The 21530-nt window shown below is 32.4% G+C and overlaps 3 protein-coding genes across 3 annotated transcripts; 2 read left to right on the top strand and 1 right to left on the bottom strand.

Moving 5' to 3' along the window:
• The first annotated feature begins 935 nt into the window (after window positions 1-935).
• On the top strand, window positions 936-6558 carry LOC125054381. The gene is made up of 2 exons (XM_047656239.1): window positions 936-2118; window positions 2191-6558. Exons 1-2 carry the CDS (start codon window positions 2062-2064, stop codon window positions 5932-5934), a joined length of 3801 nt encoding a protein of 1266 aa, XP_047512195.1. The 5' UTR covers window positions 936-2061; the 3' UTR covers window positions 5935-6558.
• Window positions 6559-9526: 2968 nt separating this feature from the next.
• LOC125054505 lies at window positions 9527-15176 on the top strand. Its single transcript, XM_047656458.1, has 9 exons — window positions 9527-9696; window positions 10254-10365; window positions 10503-10646; window positions 11116-11171; window positions 11607-11696; window positions 11762-11853; window positions 12667-12952; window positions 13450-13637; window positions 14952-15176. Exons 1-9 carry the CDS (start codon window positions 9588-9590, stop codon window positions 15174-15176), a joined length of 1302 nt encoding a protein of 433 aa, XP_047512414.1. The 5' UTR covers window positions 9527-9587.
• A 64-nt stretch (window positions 15177-15240) lies between these two features.
• LOC125054478 (proline-rich proteoglycan 2-like) lies at window positions 15241-17239 on the bottom strand. Its single transcript, XM_047656407.1, has 3 exons — window positions 17123-17239; window positions 16329-16481; window positions 15241-16193 (listed from the first exon to the last, which is right to left on the bottom strand). Exons 1-3 carry the CDS (start codon window positions 17126-17128, stop codon window positions 15450-15452), a joined length of 903 nt encoding a protein of 300 aa, XP_047512363.1. The 5' UTR covers window positions 17129-17239; the 3' UTR covers window positions 15241-15449.
• Between the last annotated feature and the right edge of the window lie 4291 nt (window positions 17240-21530).

Here is a 21530-nt window from a genome sequence, read left to right as displayed (position 1 = left end):
AGGTATGATAATGTATCTCTCTATACTATATTTTCCTATATTACAGTTATTCAATTCTATACAAAATCAAGGTTATGGTTTTCCATATCTCGTGGGCTATCGAAACTTTCATGTGTGGGTGTGTGTCATTGCTGTTAATAAACTGATTACAATATATAGGCGGTAGGAAAAATATTTTAACAGCTGGAAATAATGTTCTACTGCCACGTAAGGTATTGTGGTCCATAGAAATATATATCCCAGTTCATTCCACCAATCATGTCTGATGGTATATACCACTCGTAATAATAATATTTAAATCGCTGTTGACTGTGACAATAACTGATTCTTGGTACGCACATCTGAAAATTGTACGCTGTACTCCTAAACAGATCTTCTTCAAATGCCCTTGCTCTGAGGATAATACAAGTTGGTATTCTGCGAATCTTTAACCAGCCCTGAAAGTGTAGGTTTTAAATATATAAAACAGGGTCTCTCCAGGGTCTTGCTTTTGTATATATATATATTATTCAGACCTAACACTGAACAATTAAAAAAACAATTGTTTATAGTTAATTTTCGAATGTATAATTCCTACCTTGATAACTTAAATTAAAAAAAAAAACTATATACAAATAGTAGCGTGAACTTATATCAAATTACTTCTACAGTTTTTAAGTAAGGGAATTTATTAAACATAATCGCATTGACTTACTCGAATAATAATTTTGCCCAGTACTTCCATGTGATCTTTGTGTATATGGGCTTGAAATCGAATATCCTTTCGTGAACAATCCCCAAATGTATATTCGCTGTGCACAGACACTAATAAAATATACCTTTATTATTTGCATATTTGAAATGCATATGTAAACATTAAAAAAATACCTGGTTCTTTATCCGATGAGTCCAAAGTGAGTTCATTGAGAGAGGTGAAATATTGCCAGCAAACACATTTTCCTACTGAAAATATTATTTTAAATAAAGAACTGAAATGTGAATAGTACTATAATTTTCTTTATATAATGTTTCATACCATACCAAAGTTTATAGACGTTACCGTATGGTGTCGTCATATAAATTATTAATTTAATTACCTAAATAGTATTTAAGTCTCCGTTAACAAATTAGGTTCCTTTTACATTTCTTAACTAAAACACTACACTACTACAACAGCTGCATAACATTAAATACATTTTCACATATTTAAAAGGAAGAAATGTGTGATGTGCTAATTAATTTGAATAAACAATTTAATTCTAGTCTAATCACATTCTAAATTAGTCGTCGTTTAGTTGGAATTTCTCCATTGCTAGTAAAAAAATATAAGGCGATATTTTGTGCGCATATTCTCGCATTTCGTTGCTTTAATTATCTTTGTTTTGAGCTTTAGCATTATCTCGTACAATTTATATAGTTCTATAAAATTTTCTCTCAATTAATAATAAAATAGTTATAAATTAAAACTTAATATTATTTATACTTACTATAGCTAAGCAGGACACCTAAATATAGTAATTTTGTCGCCATATTTAAAGTGCACGGAATAGAAAATATCAAGCACAATAGCCACAAAATTGTATTACTTTAACCATGCACTTCTGTTTAAAGAAATACTGAATAGCAAGCCGCATAAAATATGTATATTTTAATACTATAATTAATGTTTATAAACACTTTCTTTGTAAAGTAATTCACCGCATTCTTTGTACATACAATAGTAATGAAGTGACGAATGCGATACCAATTGCCTACGAAGGTCAAAAGTGAATGTTTACATCAAAAAAGTTTGAATCACGATTCCTTCCGCGCAATTAAGTTGATATAATTATTGTTTAATGTTAAATATGTATTTAAAAAAACAATGACAAGTTATTCCTATTCATACATATGCTTTTTGGTAGTTGAACATCTATACGTAAATTAATTTTATTTATTTATTTTCATTCACCATGTATACTAAAAAAAAATTGTGTTTGTGGAAAAGCTTATGCGATAAACCTCAGTTACAAATCTCAGTTATCCGTTAAGCACGGTGGTAGTAGCTCTTTGCTAGTCAAATGTGGATATTTTCTCATAAATATGATCATTTTATATTTACTTATTCATTTTCTGATTTTCGTAAACCCAAGTCTACAGGTAAAGATTTTCACTTAAATACATGAATGGTAAGTACATTAACATTTTGTTAAGTAAAATGTCTTGTTGCAGATTTGTTTAGAAGAAACTTCATATAAAGGGTTAAGTGTCCGATGGCCACAAAGTGAAGAGGGCATAGACATAAAGTCAGACCCCTTATGTTACAACGAAGATACAATAATAACAAGGAATTGTGTTAACAATACGTGGATACCTTCTTTGGCTGAGCTAACTCCTTGTTTTGAAGCTCTCCATATTTTTGATACACCACAGTCATCCATGTGTCCAGCTACATACATGAAGGTCTCCGAGAATAACACAAACTATTGTTATAAAGTTGAGAAAGCATCATCGTGGAGTTTTCCATGTCTTCAAGGTGGTGCTTCGGTGATTACACATCTCAGTGATGACGATGTGGAATCTGTATTAACATCTTTAAAAAAAATTAACGTTTCAAGATATTTTTGGTTGCCAGGGCGCAGAGCTACACTTTTCAGTCCTCTAATTTGGAATACACCCGGAAAAATGTGGGGCCGCAACGTGGAAAGTAATAATTTTTTGCCGGTTCGTGACTGTATATTTAAAAACTGCCTTATATTAGATATTGAAGCACGAGAAATCACATCTGAATTATGTTGGATAGAATATCCTAGTTTATGTTTTTATAGAAATGTTATACATTATCCAGCTAATTGTCCTGAATACTACACTGGAGTAAGATTTACACCGCAGGAAAGTATTTGTGCTGGAATAAAAGTATCGCATGAAGAGTTGTCATTTGAGGAATTTTCAAATATGTCCCATTCTCAATGCACACCCATGGGAGACAATATAGAAAATGATTTAAGCCGATATGTCTATAAAGAAATAGCTAAAAATTATGCTTTTCCAGAGAATACGTGGTGTTGGTTCTCGACATCATTTTATAACCATGTTGGAGATCAAATAGGCATATTTAAGTCAGTGTTTTCTGATTTTCGGGTCTCTATAAATAATAAAGGTTCAATAAAATTAAACAGAAAACAGGATTCAATGAAACTGTCCTGTTTAGCTTGTCGGACTCAGATTTTGTACGAACAGCCTGAATTATTCTTTGAATACAATGAACTCCATAATACTATGTTCTTAACAATTTATTACCCTTCCGGTTTGTGGAAATATAGTGAAAATGACACAGGCATTCAATGTTTCTCGGACGCGAAGGGCTTTGTAAAAGTAATAGATTTTAATGAGCTTCCGTATATGCAAATTAAGACAAGTAAATATCAAGATAAGACAAATTCCACTATAGAAAAAGTCGTCTACAAAGTTGATCTTATAACAGATCGATCAGCACAGTATTGGTGTGAGGGGCATACAAATAATTTTACTTTAATCGCAACTGAAAAAGTGATTGCCAATCCTCAAGGAAATGATATTCATGTATTTTCTCTAGGATTAGAAATATTTTTTACTGATCATGAAATAAGAATTGAACTAAACGAAAAAATGATACAAGTCTGTGAGAATGTGACTTTAATCTTTAATGCAGATAAAGTTCTTTTAATGGAAATGCTCACATATGCCTCAGAGAAATTGCTAGTTTTGTTACATATGCATATGCCAATTATGAATATTTACAATGATAAGGGTGACAACATAAAAATGTTATATGAAAATATTAAACAAATTGCAGAAACGGAACTATTTAAATATAACTATACATTTGTAAATATCTCTAGTTCAATGTATTGCTTACCAACTACTTCGGACTCGGAAGGTATGATACTAGAATGGGAACTGACTGCGATTGGTCATATAGCAGCTCCAAAACAATTCTGTTTACAAGCCAACGGTTTGCCTGTGAAGAGGCGTTGTCTGGGTTCATATATTCTTGGTAGTAGATGGGGTCAAGTTGAAGGTGTTTGTAATAAAAACTACTCTCCTTCAATAGCGACAACATATTTGTATAAGTTCTATAAAGGTCGAATGCCCGCAAACGATACATTTGAATTTCTAACAAATGGTCTGGGATATATATTAAATGATGTTGACATATTTATTCCAGCAGACATATATTATTTGTCCATATCGTTGCAGCAAATTTTAAACATAGCTCAAAGCAATGAAAGCTCCGTAGATATGGGTACTATTGAGAACATTGCTTGGATTATGAATAGAGTCATGATATTAGACAATCGATACCTAAGATTAGCACAAACATTAAATTCAACGAACGTTATACTAGATGCGGTAGATGTAATAATTCATAAGTTAGTTAAGGCTAGAAGGAACACATCTACATTACGAAGTCATCAAAATGTCGGGTATGACTTGGCTAGACAACCAAACTTTTTAATTCAAATATGTTATCCTACCATCAACAACATTTCTGGTATAGCTATTAGGTATAAAACAAACACGAGTAATTTTTTCGATGTGGACATAATACCATTGTTTAAGAATACTACTTATGATGAAGTGTTATTGATCTCTAATTTAGATATAGCGACATGGATTCCGGGAAATGTTCTCGACTCTTTAATTATTAGTCAAAATTTAACAAGTAACGAAACGCTGCAAGTAGAGAATATCCGTATAATAATAAGCATTTTCCACAATGGCGCAGTATTTCAAGAATTAGATCCTAATGATTTAATTTTAAACAGTCGAGTCATAGGTGTTTCGATTCCTGGATTTTTACCAAATTTACTTCATCCAATCCCCTTAATATTTCGTAACTTTAATAATTTAGCATACAAAAAACAATGTGGTTATTGGGATTTCATGGTAAAAAACAGAGCTTCGGGATTTTGGTCAAGTAAGGGATGTTACTTGGTTAGTACAGTCAACAATACGAGCATTTGTAATTGTTATCATTTAACTCATTTTGGGCAGTTAATAAACATTCGGCAACGAATAATCGATGACCACGCCGTTAATACAAAACCGTTAAATATAATATCTCTCATAGGGAGTTTCTTATCACTCCTTGGAATAACTGGTATATGGCTGACAGCCTTTGTTTTTCAGGCCTGGAGGAAGAAAGCTGGTTCCAAAGTTCTATTAAATCTAACAGGAGCTATAGCAATGCCATTAATTATAATGGTTGTTTTTAATTTAGGTGATACAATATTTTTAGGGGAAAATGGCAAGTACTTCGCTTCAAATAAAATGAAAATAATCTGCATATTTTTAGGTGCAATATTGCATTATTCAGTTCTTGCTAGTTTTATGTGGATGCTCATAACCGCTTCTTTACAGTTCATCAGATATGTAAGAGTTTTAGGAGATAAACGACCTTCTAGGTTTATGATTAAATTTACATTGATTGGATGGGGAATTCCTCTAGTACCTGTAGCGGCCGTTTTAATATTTGATCCACATAATTATATTCCGACTGCATCACTAAGTAGAAATGAATATGCTATTTGCTATCCTACTGGATTTTATTTAATTGTTACAGTTATTGTACCGATCTGTATTATTTTGTTTATAAATATCACCTTGTTTATTTCAGTTTTATATGCTATTTCACACGGTCCTGACGGAAAAATGAGAACTACAGACATTGACTTGATCGGTGCCCAGATAAGGTTGTCTATATTTCTGTTTTTCCTTTTGGGTTTGACATGGATTTTTGGTATATTTTCATTTACAAAAAATTTAGTCTGGTCCTATTTCTTCTGTTTGACTTCAACTTTGCAAGGATTCGTTTTGTTTGTTTACTTCGTTATTTGTGACCCGATTACACGTAATTTATGGGTAACTTTAATGAAACCACAATTCCGGTCTAATTCTCCAAGAGAAAGTGTAACAAGTATTACTAATACCTAAATGCATCTTAAAAGAAAAGTACGGATTATTTATGAATTATAATTGTATAAAATATAATTCCATTTGTTAAAGTTAGCCCCTATTTAATTTAGGTTATTTTTTTATTGTATATTGTCTTTCTTATAATATCCTGTAATAAATACTTTTATTTATAAGGTAGATGTAAGATGTTCTATTGTATCTATTATAATTATAACAAACGTGGTAACAAAAGTAGTTACTAATTTAGTAGATGTTAAAGTCGATGCAGAGAACTACAATAAAATTTGTTTTCGCAAAATGTTGTTTGGAATTCTTTAAAAACACTAAACAGTGATCAAACTGACTAGCATTCTCATTTCTAATAGGTAATCAGAGATGACGAAAGTGTTCAAAACGAAAGTGACGAACTATAAAATTCTTTACTTTATCTTGCTATTATTTTCATGGGGTTGGTATTATATACAGTTTTTTAATATATATAGATAGTCATTTACATAATCCATATGGTTTTGTTATCGCCTTTATATTTTTATGTATGTATGTATGTTATAGTTTCTTTCAATAAGGCTTGGAGAGCGATTCCAGCAAACCAAGCGTCTTATGCCTTAAGAGATGGTGATGATGAAGACTATGACGATCGACTCTTCAAGACCTTACTTAATGCAGAGGACCGTTTACCACGAGGTAATAAATAGACTTAAATGATATTATTTTTTATCCCTTTTTGTTTTATTGTTTTTATCATATTTGATTTATATTTATTTTTAATCGCGTTCTTATTAGGAAAACATCTATAATCATAAACTTAAATTAAGTATACTTAAATTGAATATGACTGAATTTCAATAGTTATGAAAAATATTACATTTAAGATTTTTTGCTACTACTCACGAGTTGGAATACGTTGCTGAAATCATCTTAATATTTAACATTTTGAAATTCCTAATCTTTAAAGAGTTTTTATGTTATAGGAACTCTTAACAGCGTCTACAAATTCGGTTGGTGCACTCGTGACATGGTGGTTCCGGTACACTATAAGAAATCTGTCAACGTAACACTACCCACCTGGAAGAGCACAAATGTCAATTACATATATGTATGTAAAGAATTAAAATTATAAAACACTTTCGGGAGGTTATGAAAGTTTCCGAACGCTTACTTCGCTTTAAATTGACAACGTAGTTTTTAATTCACTAAACAGAAACATAGATTATTACACATATCTACATTCATTTAGATTATACTTCTTTGAGGTATATAGACGCGAATATATGTTTACATAACAATGTGAGTGATCTTCACCAATCGTAGTTAATGTAAGTGCGTCAATAGTTTGAGTTAGGTTCTACTAAGTTTTGGTATAAAATATTGTGTGCTTAATTTAATTAAAACATCTCTGTATCGTCGCATTTGTTTTATAACTCTTGGAGTATTATTTAAAATAATTATCTTTGTTTCAGGTCTTAGTAAGAAAAAATACGATACAATATAGGCATCAGTGTGTCATATTAAAAATGTATGTGCCCTTTAAATTTATGTTTCATAAGGCACGATTACCTATTTATTACTGTCAAGGAACTGTACACATATTAATGATGAACACAATTAATAAGTTTGAGATTCACGAATTCTATATCAAACACAGATTACTAGTTCCAGCTAATTTCGTGGTAGAGTTTTATCACGGAAAAAGTTATTAAAATGACATAATGCTACATTTAGCCCTAATGTGCGTTGTAGCATGGTGCGGGTGACAGTTGTTTAATTTTTCTTTCAATTTGATTTTATTTGTAGACTAGAACATTCTGGCTGGGCTAAATTTTAGTTACTACAGTTATTAATGATTTAATATATTACGAATGTGGTACAGCTGAAACACTAAGTCATATTTTGTAAATCGCGGCAACTTTCAAGAGTGAAACGAAAAATTATGCTCACCATGCTACAGCGCAGATACTATAGTGGGGCAGTATCAGAATGTCAGGTCAGTCACGCACCACTAGGAGCTGAGGAATATTTCCAGCAGCGAGGAAATATAACAAGGAATGATGTATTGTGTAAAAGTTGTACTAGTACTGTTAATGTAATAACAATTAAATTATTAAAAGTGCTGTTTAATTTTGTGTACTTATTTTATTACCTTATTGTTGGGTTTTCGTGTTATTTTTGACTTCATCTATCTGGCAGCTGAGTAGATTTGTACAACAATGGCTTGAATGACTACCGGAGAAATAATTGCTTATAAATACTATACATAAACTTCTATGTGTAACTCATAAGGGGAAAAAGTCATGTAGAAGTAATTTTGATTATTATAATCAAAGTTCGTGGAAATCGCTACTCAACGGGTCAACAAATCAGGAACCTTGTTTTATAGCGACGGTTAATGCTGACACGTAAAAATAAAAATAATTAATTAGTTTTATTTTTACAAATTTAGGGCAGAAGTCTCATCTAATGTTAAGTGATTCCGCCTCCCATGGACACTCCCAATGCCAGAGGGCTCGCGAGTGCGTTGCCGGCCTTAATAAACTTTCGAGTCGATTATTACAACCTGGCATTGATCTCAATTATTCTATCGTCGAAGAAGGATTAACATTTGTATCATTAATTATATTACTTAAGGGAGCTTTCAAGTATTACGTCACTCATTTTTGGAGGATTGGAGATTATTGACCCCCCACCCCCCGGGTAACGTGCCGTAACGTTTTTCTGTATAGTAAAACGTTGCGTGACGACCTAGTGACTCTTTCTACCTAAAAGATACCATTATCTGGTGTAAAGTACTGGAAAGTCGAAAATAATATTAACGAAAACGCGTAATTCAATTCCCGCTCCTACCTAAAATCTACGAGTGAATCAAAACGTAAACAATTAAAGAACAAATGAAATCTAAGACCAACATTAAGGGTTGTAGGGCGACTGCATTATTATAATTGTTTTAAGGTATCCTATTCACCTTATATAGTTTACTGTATAGATAATTTATTTATCATAAGCATAAAATAAAACTACTTATTGATTTATTAAAGTCGTTACACCAAGTTTAAATCCAAACATTTTCCATTTTCATCAACCCGTGTCGTTGCTAAATTTTATTCTTAATCGAGAGCTATCGGAAATAAAATGTATTTAAATCGTCGCCTCGTCGTATATATTAGAGTAGATTTAGATTGTATACTCGCTATTTAACCGGATTTTATTTTATTTCTAGAGATTTACCTACATTTAATTTAATTCTAAACGTAATTGAATTAAGACCAATCAACAAATACTCGTATTAGCAAAACAGACGTATAAACAAAATCTGAAACATTCCCGCTATTTCTTCGGATGACAATTGTAACTAAACAATCGTTGTTTACAAATACTTAACTATGTATTGCCCAGCAGTCTTATGAAATGCGTAAGACGCAATGTTACGTTTTGCTCTCATAATAATTTGTTCGTATACCTTTGACATCTTTATGCATTACTATATATCAAATCTTCGGCAGTAATAAAGTTCATAATGAGAATAATTTCTATATAATAAAACACATTCAAAAGAGAGTTTCAGCATATTACTTCATTAAATATTTGATTTATTTATTTCTATAATACGCCTATTATTTTAGACTAAGCAATCCTGTCGTTTATATATTCCAGGCAATCTTCTGACAATAAAAAGCATGATACGAGACTTCTCGTCGTGCCAAGATGACTTCGGTTTGAAGCCACCAGATGGCGTTGTTAAGGAACATACATTTCCATGGCTCGGATTTGTGCAGTACATTCACGGTAAGTTTGAAACAATTTACAGCTAAATAGACTAAAACAGAAAAGGATTTAGGGGGCGACCATAAATTACGTGAGGTGTTTAAGGGGGGGAGGGGGTCGAGTCAAATCTCATTTAATCTTACGTTTGAGAGAGGGGGGGTCTCGGCAGATATCACGCAATTTTTTTCTGATTGAAAAGAAAAAGTAGGAAAACGGTTGACCCTAAAGACCATCTCTGCAACTTCCCGCCTAAATACCTAAACGCTCAACATTTCACTTATTTTGATTTAGTTGAAAATAAAAGCACTAAGCAATTTTTTTTCTTTTTACCATAACAATCCAACGCGTTTACTTAAGAAACCCACATTTTGAAAAATCTCACGTGAGATTGGGGGATGGGGCGTATTGAATAAAATCTCACGGTATCTCACCAGGGGGGGAGGGAGCTACAGAAAACTTAAAAAAAACACCTCACGTAGTTTATGGGTGCCCCCTTATTATTATTTTATTAGTCCTATGCTATATATGACATTAATCAAATATTTACTTTATTATTTTAAAACTAAGCATCTTTCCAGTTACAACAGGTCTCCCGCATCACAGTAAGGCACCGCGAGTGGTCCTTGTTCATAAGCAATTTGCTGTCGGTACTGCTACTGACATGCTGCACTTACCTAAAAATTACAAACTGTAAGTACCAAATACATATCTTAGAATAGTATATTCAGTCGATACGACGAACGTTTTCTGGCATAGTGTGGCCCAGAAACCAATATGTTGGTATTGCAAAAGGATTGGGATATTTTCGAAATTATTTTGCATTGCAGGGGTAATGTATTATTTGGTGACTACGTCCGAGATGAAGAAGAGTGTGGTCTAACATTGTCGCAAACTAAAATGGGTGCCCACTGCCCACGAGCATATTTAGAGATACCGTTAATCGATATATCTCCACATCCTGAATATTCAAGGTAGGCTAAAACCTAATACAAACGTATGATTCGTGTTACTTACTTGATTATAAACTTCACTTAACTATATTTTTATAACACTCAAGCAAACTCAAAATAACTTAACTCATATAGGACAAGTACAATTATGAACGAAAGAAGGAAAGAAATTTAATTAACTCTAAAATTTACATTTACTACCAGTTTGAAGTCAAGGGCGTAGAGTGGGCAAGAAGAACTGGGAAGAAACTCTCCACCACTCTTTAATGGCTAAATTTTGAGTTATACAAATGTTTTGAACTGGAGCAAATCACACCCAATAAAAGGGTTAAGATCATTTAAATATACATCAAATTCATAAAAATCTTTATTGATTAATTTACGTTTAACGAGAGCTTTGATTTTATTTAGTGAGCAGTTTCATACACTAAGTTGTATTTTATATGCAGATCATTTTGTAAAGATTGAAAATGTATATTTATTTTCACAGGTTCGGAGTTGGAAATAGTCTCGCAATTGTAAAACTTCTGAGGCCTATTAAATCTCGTAAATATTACTTTTTAGTCTTACTTTTGCTGATGTAAGAAAACACTGAAATACCGTTATGTTTTACAGTTAACGACGACGTTATATATTTTAATAACATCTTAAAATAATTTATTTATTTCTGTTGACAACTTTTTATATTTCATTGACAGTAAATAGGAATCTCTAAAACAAACAAGTTTATTTAACTATATTCCATTTCAGGTTCCGATTACGTCTATTTATATTCTGTGTTGTAAGAGTATATACATATTATTACACAATATATAAAAAAGGAATATAAAAACATTTTAATAATATAAAATAATATACATTGAAATAAATAACTAAACTTAACATAAACTAAAATATATCATTAAAAGGAGTCCATATAAAATCAACATCTTAAAATTATAATTGAACTAATTTTTATTGTTGATTGTACCTTCATTTCAGATTATATGGTACCAATATGCCTTCCATCAATTGAGGAACGTGAAAGAAAACGTAAACATAAATATGTATTTATGGTTGACTATATAAGTTGTAAGTAACTTTTTGACGTGATTTCTCTGGATTGGGAGCGTTCTATTTATTTGTCAAACTTACAGCTGTACCAAGAGATTTTGATTCCGAGAAAATGGCGAAAAAGACCCTCAAATTTTACACGCATAAAGAGTGTAGGAAACAAAGAACGCGAAACGTAAGTTGGACTTTGATATTTTTAAAACGCAGCTAGAGGTGCGTATAAATTCAGGAGGGAATTGATATGCAACGTAAATACGTTTATTCTTATTACCTATTTAAAGGAACCGTATATCACTAACCACGATTGCTGAAAACTACGTCATGTCATAAATTCACGTTTTAGTTTGAAATCTATATACATATATAAAAATGAAACCCGTTTTCCGTTGTCACGACATAACATGAAAACGGCTTGACCAATTTGGCTGATTCTTTTTTTATAATTTTCCTTGAAGTACGAGGATGGTTCTTACGGAGAGAAAAATTAAAAAAATTGAGTGAAAAAGTCTAAAAACAACACTTTTCTATATTCCCATACAAAATATTCGTAATAATATTTAAAGGCAATTTGAACTTTAATACCATATCATAAAGTTCAAGTGTTAATGGAGGGGTTCCGGGAAGGTATTTTTTTATTTTTTGACATAATGTATTTGTTGTATTATCAATATGTATTAAATATTTAATATGTATTAAAAATCTTTTTTTTTATCTTACTTACTAGACCGGTGTCCCTAATAGCAGAATAAGTATTAAAAAAAAATAAAGAATCGACTGTTAGGCGGTACGATGTTCTCCAGGCCAGCTAGTATTTTATATTTATCAAAGAACTATTATTTAAATGTGTAGTACTTGCAAAAGTCCAAGTCACCTTTACACCATCTATTTATATCAACTAAGTACTAAGTAAAATAACCTCAACAAAGTAATATTAGTTTTTATGTATTAAGTGCATATGTTACTATATTACATTGAGACATAATTTTAGAATTTAGGTAGCGAGGGTGTGACGCACGTGCTTTGTACATCTGGATGTGGTATTCGTCCTGGGGCCCCAATAGTAACTCATGCTACCGAAGGCACCGTTCAATTAATGGGTGTGGCAGCTGGCAGTGCTCCATGCATCAAGCGGTCTATGAGAAATAGATTAAATAAAGAACCGCCACTATATATAGATGTCTACCCTTATGTCAGCTGGATAATTAACTTCGTAACAGCCAGTATACTACCACGACCATATCCAGAAAATTTTAAATTAGTCGACGGTGGTCCGAGTAAGTATGCTTATTTAAAGCTCTTAATCCTAACAGGATACAGGCAGAATACAAGATACCATCCGTATCACCTCGACGTCCGTCGTTCCACAACTGATTCAGATATAGTTAGATAGTTCAATGGCACCGCTATGGGAACCAGCTGCCCACTGAAGTATTTCAGAACCTATTCGACTTAGGGTCCTTCAAGAAAAGAGCATACCAATTCTTGAAAGGCTGGCAACGCACTTGCGAGCCTTCTGGCAATGTAAGTGTCCATGGGCTTATCACTTAATGTCAGATGAGCCTTCTGCCCATTTACTCCTATTACATAAAAAAAATAAAAAAAGACTAATGATACTAAGTAACTTATTATAATTTAAAATTTGCCATTTACAATAAATAATATTGAACTAAACATGTATCCATGTATGATGCGTATTTGTATAAATTGATATTTTATCTGACTCTGCTACCTATTTGAATACACATAGTAGCCTTCATAATTAAAATTTCAGCTTTTGGCATAAAAAGTCGACATTTAAGAGCTAGGAAGCCACAAAAGTTTGGATGGAGGGCCAGGACCTACGTCTCTGGAAATAATTGTTTCAAAAGTTTAAAAAAACAGAGACAGGCTGCATTTTTCTATTCAGAAAGATTCGAAGTCAACGCAGACCCCCCTGGAAAGTTGAATATTATTATGAAGGTATAAACTTCTATCTTATACATACCTATTGGTACAACATTATTAGCCGAGTCTTCTTTGGCAGACTGAATTGAAATACAGTGTAAACTTTATATAACGACACTCAAGGGACTGAGCCGTTAAATGGAAAAAAATCTGTATTAGAACCAATAAATAAAACCAATTCGTATTTGAACGCTCTTGCGTTCTCTGTTATTTTTGTACTGCCCTGCGATTCTGTAACTCACTTTTCGAACTCACACAGCGGTTTTCGCATCGGCGGTCGCTCTGAAATCAGTCGTGAAGCAGTCATTTTATGATTTGGCATTCTGATAAACAATAAACTACAAGCTACCTTTTCAGAATGCCAAAATTGCCAAAATGCCAGATGCGAAAACCGCTGTGTGAGTCCGAAAAGTGAGTTACAGAATCGCCAGGCAGTAGGTACCAGTTGTTAGGTTGTATTTTTTTAACTTATTTAATTCATATCTTGCGATATTGAGGCATCTTCGTGATAAAGCACATGCAAGGATGCGCAATTTGTAATAAAAGAACAGATTACTTGGAAAGTTCGGTACTTATGACGAGTACCGACAGTCGAGTTTATTTCTCGCTAGGACGATAAAGCGACAAAACAGTTTTAACTAATTTCGGCAACTTAAAAAGTACTTTTTAGTATTTAATTATTGTCGTTATTGAGGGAAAACTAGATAAACCAACCAAAGCCGAGTGATTTCGATGCTTTAGGGGGTTTGTCTTTAAAACCAGGGACGTTACATGGAGTTTACACTGTATGTGGAGGTAGGATGTTGAGCACTTCCTCCGATATAATGGGATAGTTATATAGTCAGTTTAACCACTGACTTTGGCCTGAAGCCCCAAGCGGCTAAGGTCGAGAAGTTGTATATATCCTTAGCAATCGCAATAACTTCGTTAGCGCGTTTCAGGATATGACGTCATCGGAATGCAATTATAGCCTCGAATTATGTGTGCTACATGCACATGCAAAATATTGTTGCATATATTTTTATTTTATTTGTTTAAGTTTCGTTGATTCTAAGTAACATAAATTTGTTATATAATTAAACTAGTGGACCCGACAGACGTTGTCCTGCATGATATTTCAAGCAATTAGTAAAGCAAAGTATGAAAGTACCGACTGCAGCGCCATCTGGCGGGCTGATTTGTGAATCTAAACCATTCCCAGATACCCTTGAACACACACAAAAAATTTCATCAAAATCGGTCCAGTCGTTTGAGAGAAGTTCAGTGACATACACACTCACAGAAGAATTATATATATAAAGATTATTTTTTCGCAACATTTGATTTTAGGTGTCAGCAGGGATAGAATGTACAATAGTGTGCGCCCGTCTGATGCTACCGAACCGTCTCGTGACGCCTGTAATTACTGGAGTTGGTGGATATAACATTACAATCACTTTCAATACACAGTGGTTTCCGTATGTTTTTTATTTTGCTTTAGGTCTTAGCGGAAAGAATACCACATTTAGTGATTACATAAAATGGCTTCCGGAACGTAAGCCAGGTTTTTGGTGAGCTCTGAATAAAATCATGTATTTTATAAACTTTGTTTTATTGCTTACAGAATTAAAAAAGTAGAAAAAATACATATTATATTTAAAATTTTATAAATATTATATACTATAAAGTAATTTTACTTTCGACCTACATAAAACAACGTGTTCGTGATAGATTGTAATCGGCTGTAATAGAAGCATTACCAAATTCTAAATCAATAGTATGACCAGAATACCTAAAATCTATTACATGTTTCAACGTTTATCGTTGTAAGGCACAATAACTTAACATTTAAGCTGAATCTACGGCTATTGAATCCTCGTCGCTGAGACTCTGGGAACCGGTAGCTGGTGAAGGATAACTGAACTGGGATTCCGAAGGTTGACTCTGTGGAGGTACTTGGGGATATGATGGGTTAGGTTGAAACAGCTGCGGCTGAGAGAATTGTGGATATTGGAAAATTCCACTGCCAGACCCTGGATACTGAGGTATTTGCGGTATTTGCGGAATTTGTGGTATCTGGGGAATGTCTGGCGTTTGAGGACCTTGTGGTATTGGCGGTGGTTGGGGAATTGCAGGAACTCCTGGTATTTGAGGCGGTTGAGGAATTGGTGGGGGTTTTGGAGCCTCTGGCCTTTGAATTTGAGGGAATGCAGGCATGTTTTTGGAATCATAGGATCCGGTGTTAAAAGGTGTTTGGAATCCTTGAGAGGGGTCTGGCTGTATTTGTCCTCTCTGATCAGAGGGGAATTCTGCTGAGTCAACGACTGCAGTATCTTCATCTCCAGGCGCATCCTGCGATGGTGGTGCTGGTGCGCTTTGAGGTGGTGGCGATGGAGCAACAGATATAGGCGGTCCTATGGGGCTTAGACCAGGATATAGTGGGTTAGTCCCAGGATAGTACTGGGGCGCTAAAATGGGTTGGAAATTTATTCCGGGATACGTAGGGTATACTCCAAGCTGAGGTATTTGATATCCAACTTGCGGTTGATATCCAACTTGCGTTTGATATCCGATTGAATATGACGGTTGCACCTAAAAAAATATAAATGCAATTAGAATAAGGGTTCAAATTACATTAATAAGGATTACACGAAATGATTGTAACATTCGAATAAAATCCCATATTTCTATTAACTTCTGAAAATTCTCAAAATCAATATTTCATACCGCATTAATGTATTGGCTTGTTGAATATGCGAATCCTTTGACTTGAGGTGGTATAATTGATCTGAACGAAGCAGGTAGTGGAATCGCCCCTGGCCACAACACTCCTCCGCCGCTGACGCAGCATAACATAGCCCAAAGCAGTAGCACAACTCCCTAAGTAATGTAAAACATAACAAAACAATTAACATCTCTTTAAGGGCCCCATAGCCTAGCGGTCTTATTAAGTGGCAGCTAGGTGAGGGGTACCAGGTTCGATTCTCGGTTCGAGGGCAAGTTTTAATTTAATTTAAATTTGTTCTCGGCCTTTGGGAGCGTTGTGCGGTACCGGGCGAGTGCTTAAACCGTACATGGAGAGCACGGTCGAATTTCTAAGGCAAGCAGTGAGTATGCTACCTAAGAAAGGAGACTGTGAAGGTTAAGAACGTAGCAATACGGCGAGGATGGCAAAAATTACAAGTGCGAATTATAAAAATCTTATACTTGATGCTGGCTAATGCACAAACCGTGCCAGAGCCATAAAGGAAAAAAAAGATCTCTTTATATATAGAGAGATCAGCCGCAAAACACATTAATGAACAAATAAAATTGTAAATATTTCGCACTTTTTTATAAGCTTGGAATTGTCATACTAAGACCCAGTATACCATATTTTAATTGCACTCACACTTTAAATAAAGATATTCTTAACGTTATAAAAACTATCCTTAAAAACCTGTTTCAATCCACTCTATTTATAACTAGTCAAGTTCCATAAAAGTAAACGGAGCAAGTAGCTTTTAGAAAAATATTCGTACCTTCATCTCTGAGGCACTTGGAGATGTATGTACTGGTATTAACGATTGTGCTTATATACTCGCCAACACCCACCCGAAACGAAGAATTAAAATATCTAGATATGTCTTCACAATTATTTGTATTCAATATACTTGCATCTTGCATCACCTTCGCTGCACGTATCAAGATTAACAACAAAAACAAAATAAATTGTTGGCCTATATAAATTGACTGTTGACTCTTATTATTACAGGTTAAGAAAATTTATTTTTGCAGTTGAATACAATATTAGGATGATATAATTGTAATATATGTTACAAAAGAAATAATTAACTTCACAAAATCTAATGAAATAATTGTAATTCTAAAATAAACTTTCGTGAGAATTATGTGAGCCATTAATACTTTTTATTTTATTTGACAAAAACTGTTTATTACAAAAGTATCATTATAAGAAAAAAACATATTTGAATGATTTTTTAAAATACTTTAATCCTTTTAATTTATAATACACCTAATTATAAATAATTTAAATGCAATAGTTTATGGTGCAATATGCAATTTTTCATTTCTAGTAATGTATAAAATACTCGTAGTAGCTTTACTGGTTCAGTCACCTAATAATTACTCTTGAAATAAGTTTATACTTACTTTATTTCATGTGATGCTACAAACACCATCAATTAGACACATATACACTGACGAAAATTGGTTTAATTTAACTAGTGTCGTTAACTAAATAAATTCGCGATTTTTAGAACAAAAACATGAATTTCTATAATAATTTTATATTTATTTATTTAGGCTATTTAAAGTCTATTTATTTTCCTTTTACGGCATCTTCTCCTACAGCTGGGAAGAAGAACTCTACTATTTTAGTCTTCCAAAGCAGAACAATAGCTTTAGGAACGTTTGGGTGGAAAGGATGCGCTCCGCCGATATATGCGGTGTCCCACAAATTCTTAAAATGTTGTAAGTACAAACGAAGAACTTTCAGCTGATCCATTTGGGCAGCTTGGGTAAATTTACCTGAAACAATTTTTTATTAAGTTGTACTGTTCTCTGTGTAGTGTAGTCGTAGTGTATTCAAGAATATTTATGGTCTGTTTGCGGAGTTAGAATGTATAAGAATTTCGTGTTGCTTTTAATTGATTTATTGTAGTTGTAATAGGTTTAAAGAACTTTATTTCTCATAAGAACTTAATTAGTTCGCTTACAATGAGATATAGTACTTATTTCTAAATTATATAATATTAGTAGCCTCTAGAGCGTTGGAAACATAACACTGATGACAAATAATCTTTTAGATTTCTTTTGAAGACATTCATATTATCGTACTGTTTTAATTCCTCGGGTAAATTGTTGAACAACTGTGCTCCTTCAAATAATATCGATGTTTTTCCGTAATTAGTCCGCGGTGTTATAAGTTGAAGTTTATTTTTTTTCCTCAAGTGGTGTGTAATTGTTTTTTTATGTAATTTTATATTCGATTGGATGGAATTTGTTATAATTTTCTTTACTAGGATGCAATTGTAGTATATATATAGTTGTCTAATATTTAGTATTTTTGTTTTTTCATAATATAATGTTTTAGTTGGAGTTAGGTGATTATAATGAAATAAAACTTTTATAATTTTGTTTTGGGTCCTTTGTAATTTATTTAGATTAGTTTTCGCGGCTGATCCCCATATTTCAATTAAATATTCAAGATTTGATTTTACTAAAGAGTTGTATATAATAGTCCGTATTTTTTTTGGGTTTAAAACAAGTAGCTTCTTGCTTAGATTTTAAACTTATAGGCGAATCAAATATCGGGGACAATATCTAGGGATAAATATTCTATAACAATATTATACGTCATTCTACTACAAACAGGCTACAAAAAAACTCCATCCTTACGCGACTCAAAGCAAAGAAACGGTCTTATAAGTAGGAAATTTAAACACTATTAAGAGATTTTGTACGGAAGTACAGATTTTCTTACTTGAGCCATCATCTGCATCTCTTCTAACACGAATGAGACGTCCGTAAGTTAAGTTTTGTTTATTTGTAACATCAAGGGATGTCAAAGTAGAATGGTTCTTGATTGACTCATTCCATTCCTGAAACAAATCATATACTTAGATATCAAATCTGTATTTATAATCATGTATTTATTAATTCTGTCAAAACCACAATATCTGTGTACCACATTCTCAATCGGATCTCTTGGAAGTGAAGTATAAAATAAAAAATGTGTGCGTGTACTAGGTGTACACACGTAAGAAGTGAAACTTCTTTATGACCTTATTTTTCGAAAAATGATCTACTATATGCAACTTTACAGAAATTGGTTAAATAAAGTTAAATTAGATAAAGTTTAACAAAAGGCTTTTATTATCATAGACATGAATACAAATACAATTATTTCATTTTAACTTATTACTGTACTACTATGTAGTACTAAGATTATTACAGAATTTCATTAATTGTAATAGAATTATTAGTATTTCTATCATTGTTATCGTTATTATATATTTTTGTTACTAATGGCTTCGAATCTCTTCGAATCAACCGTGGTAGGGACAACAAAAAGATGGCGCGTAACCGAAAAATGTGACAAATGTGTGTAAATTTTTTTCCAACGCCGATAAAGAAGTTTGACTTCAAAAAGCAACATGGCGCGTAACCTGCTACAAAATTTCTCCCATACGTCGATAAAGAAGTTTCACTTCAAAAGATGGCGCGTAACGGAAAAATGTGACGCGTAACGAAAAAATGTTACACTAAATTTTTTTCCAACCCCGATAAAGAAGTTTCACTTCAAAAATACTTATCCAGATATTGTGTCTTGTATTGAATTATAGATATATAATCCTGTATTTCTTATATTGATAAGTATACTGCAGGGCTTAATGTCTAAGTAAAAGTCAAGAGCACAGTTCTATATCAGATTAAGTGTTTAGTCTAAAATGACAAACTCAATACATACTGATTAAGGAAATAAATTTATAAAAGTATTACGATGTTTGATCTCATTGTGTAACTCGAGATGATATCAATATTAAGTATAAGATCAATTTAAGAGTGCTGACCTTTACGTTTGTAGATCCCAAGGCGAAGGCGGCCACAGTGTGGTAACAGTAAAATGTGATAAATGAAAATAATACTAGCTGTATCATTTTACACAACTTGTATTCAGAATATACTAGTCTTAACATAACTGGCAATGCTATTTTATAAACGCACCATTTTATAAAACAATAAATCATAATTGTTTACTGTTTAGAATTATATTGTATGTTTATATTTTACGTTGTAATATGTTATTTTATAGAATTCTTATTTTGTAGTCGTTTGATTAGCAGTGAAGATTAATTATCATAATACTGTTAGATTCATAAACTAAAACTTCACAATCGATTTATGAAGTTATACTTCTTTAGGCGCGTTATGAAAAATTGATGAGAGTGAAATTTTCCGATGCGCGCACCGTTACACAAATTTAACAGAATGAAGTTAGTTCTAGGTGGCATGAAAATCGATAATAACTATGTTCAAGTTGTATATTCTAGTATTTTTATATTTAGAACACGTGTTTCGCAACAGTACAATTAAACAGTGTGAATAAATAAATATTATTTTGGTATTGTTGTTGTTGTATTAAATCAATTTTATATACGACGGTGACAAATAATAATTGGTTATTTACTATTAATAATTTTATTGATTAATTTTAATATTTATCGTTAGTCACTACTGCATTTAGTTATTTTTTTTCCAAACGCCAAAGAAGTATACATTCTAACGCGTGTACATAAGTACACACACTCTTTTTTATTTACATATTTAATTAAGTCAGAAATTTAGTGAACAAAAGATATGTACATCCGTTCATAGAAAATTCCTCGAAGGTTTAGAATCTTAACCGGTAAGACGTTATAGTTTAAAAAAGGCATACATTATTTTACGACACAAGAGCTAATTGTTCAACAGATAGTAATTCCAATTTACAATTTATTTTTACTGCATACGTACTAATAAAAGTACCCAGTATATCCCTCGAGGCAAGCTTCTTGACATTTACTATCGACTTTCTGTTGCATTAGTTAATTGTGAACAAGTATAGCAAGTGATCAAAGTAGGTATTTGACATTTATCTCTGAAACTTGTTATTGAGAGCTACCTTTAAATAATATAAACACAATGATAATGTATCATGTAACATTTATCTAAGTCATCAAGTAATAAAGCTAAAATTATTTGAATAAATTGATATTGCAAATTCAATTGTTTTTTTATATTGAAATTTTTACTATTTTTTTTATATTTTTTAAAAAAAGCTTTATAGTACAACTCTGCGCTCTATAACAAGAAATAAATACATCGCTCGTTTTTTTGAAAATTTGATAATCAAACACATCTATATAAAATGAATCAATTAATCCT

Source organism: Pieris napi, chromosome 1, assembly GCF_905475465.1.
Source record: "Pieris napi chromosome 1, ilPieNapi1.2, whole genome shotgun sequence".
Taxonomy (NCBI): Eukaryota; Metazoa; Arthropoda; class Insecta; order Lepidoptera; family Pieridae; genus Pieris; species Pieris napi.
Note: the sequence above shows the minus strand (reverse complement) of the source record. Positions and strands in the feature narration are given on the sequence as shown.

What these genes read in the sequence shown, in the direction of transcription:
- LOC125054505 (XM_047656458.1), top strand. Translation starts at nt 9,588, where the DNA reads ATGATACGAGACTTCTCGTCGTGCCAAGATGACTTCGGTTTGAAGCCA. An exon ending in GGAAACAAAGAACGCGAAAC is followed by an intron (nt 11,854 to 12,666) that starts GTAAGTTGGACT and finishes ACATAATTTTAG; the next exon opens with AATTTAGGTAGCGAGGGTGT. An exon ending in AGTTGAATATTATTATGAAG is followed by an intron (nt 13,638 to 14,951) that starts GTATAAACTTCT and finishes ATTTGATTTTAG; the next exon opens with GTGTCAGCAGGGATAGAATG.
- LOC125054381 (XM_047656239.1), top strand. Translation starts at nt 2,062, where the DNA reads ATGATCATTTTATATTTACTTATTCATTTTCTGATTTTCGTAAACCCA. An exon ending in TCGTAAACCCAAGTCTACAG is followed by an intron (nt 2,119 to 2,190) that starts GTAAAGATTTTC and finishes GTCTTGTTGCAG; the next exon opens with ATTTGTTTAGAAGAAACTTC.
- LOC125054478 (XM_047656407.1), bottom strand. An exon ending in CAAGCCAATACATTAATGCG is followed by an intron (nt 16,194 to 16,328) that starts GTATGAAATATT and finishes ATATTTTTTTAG; the next exon opens with GTGCAACCGTCATATTCAAT.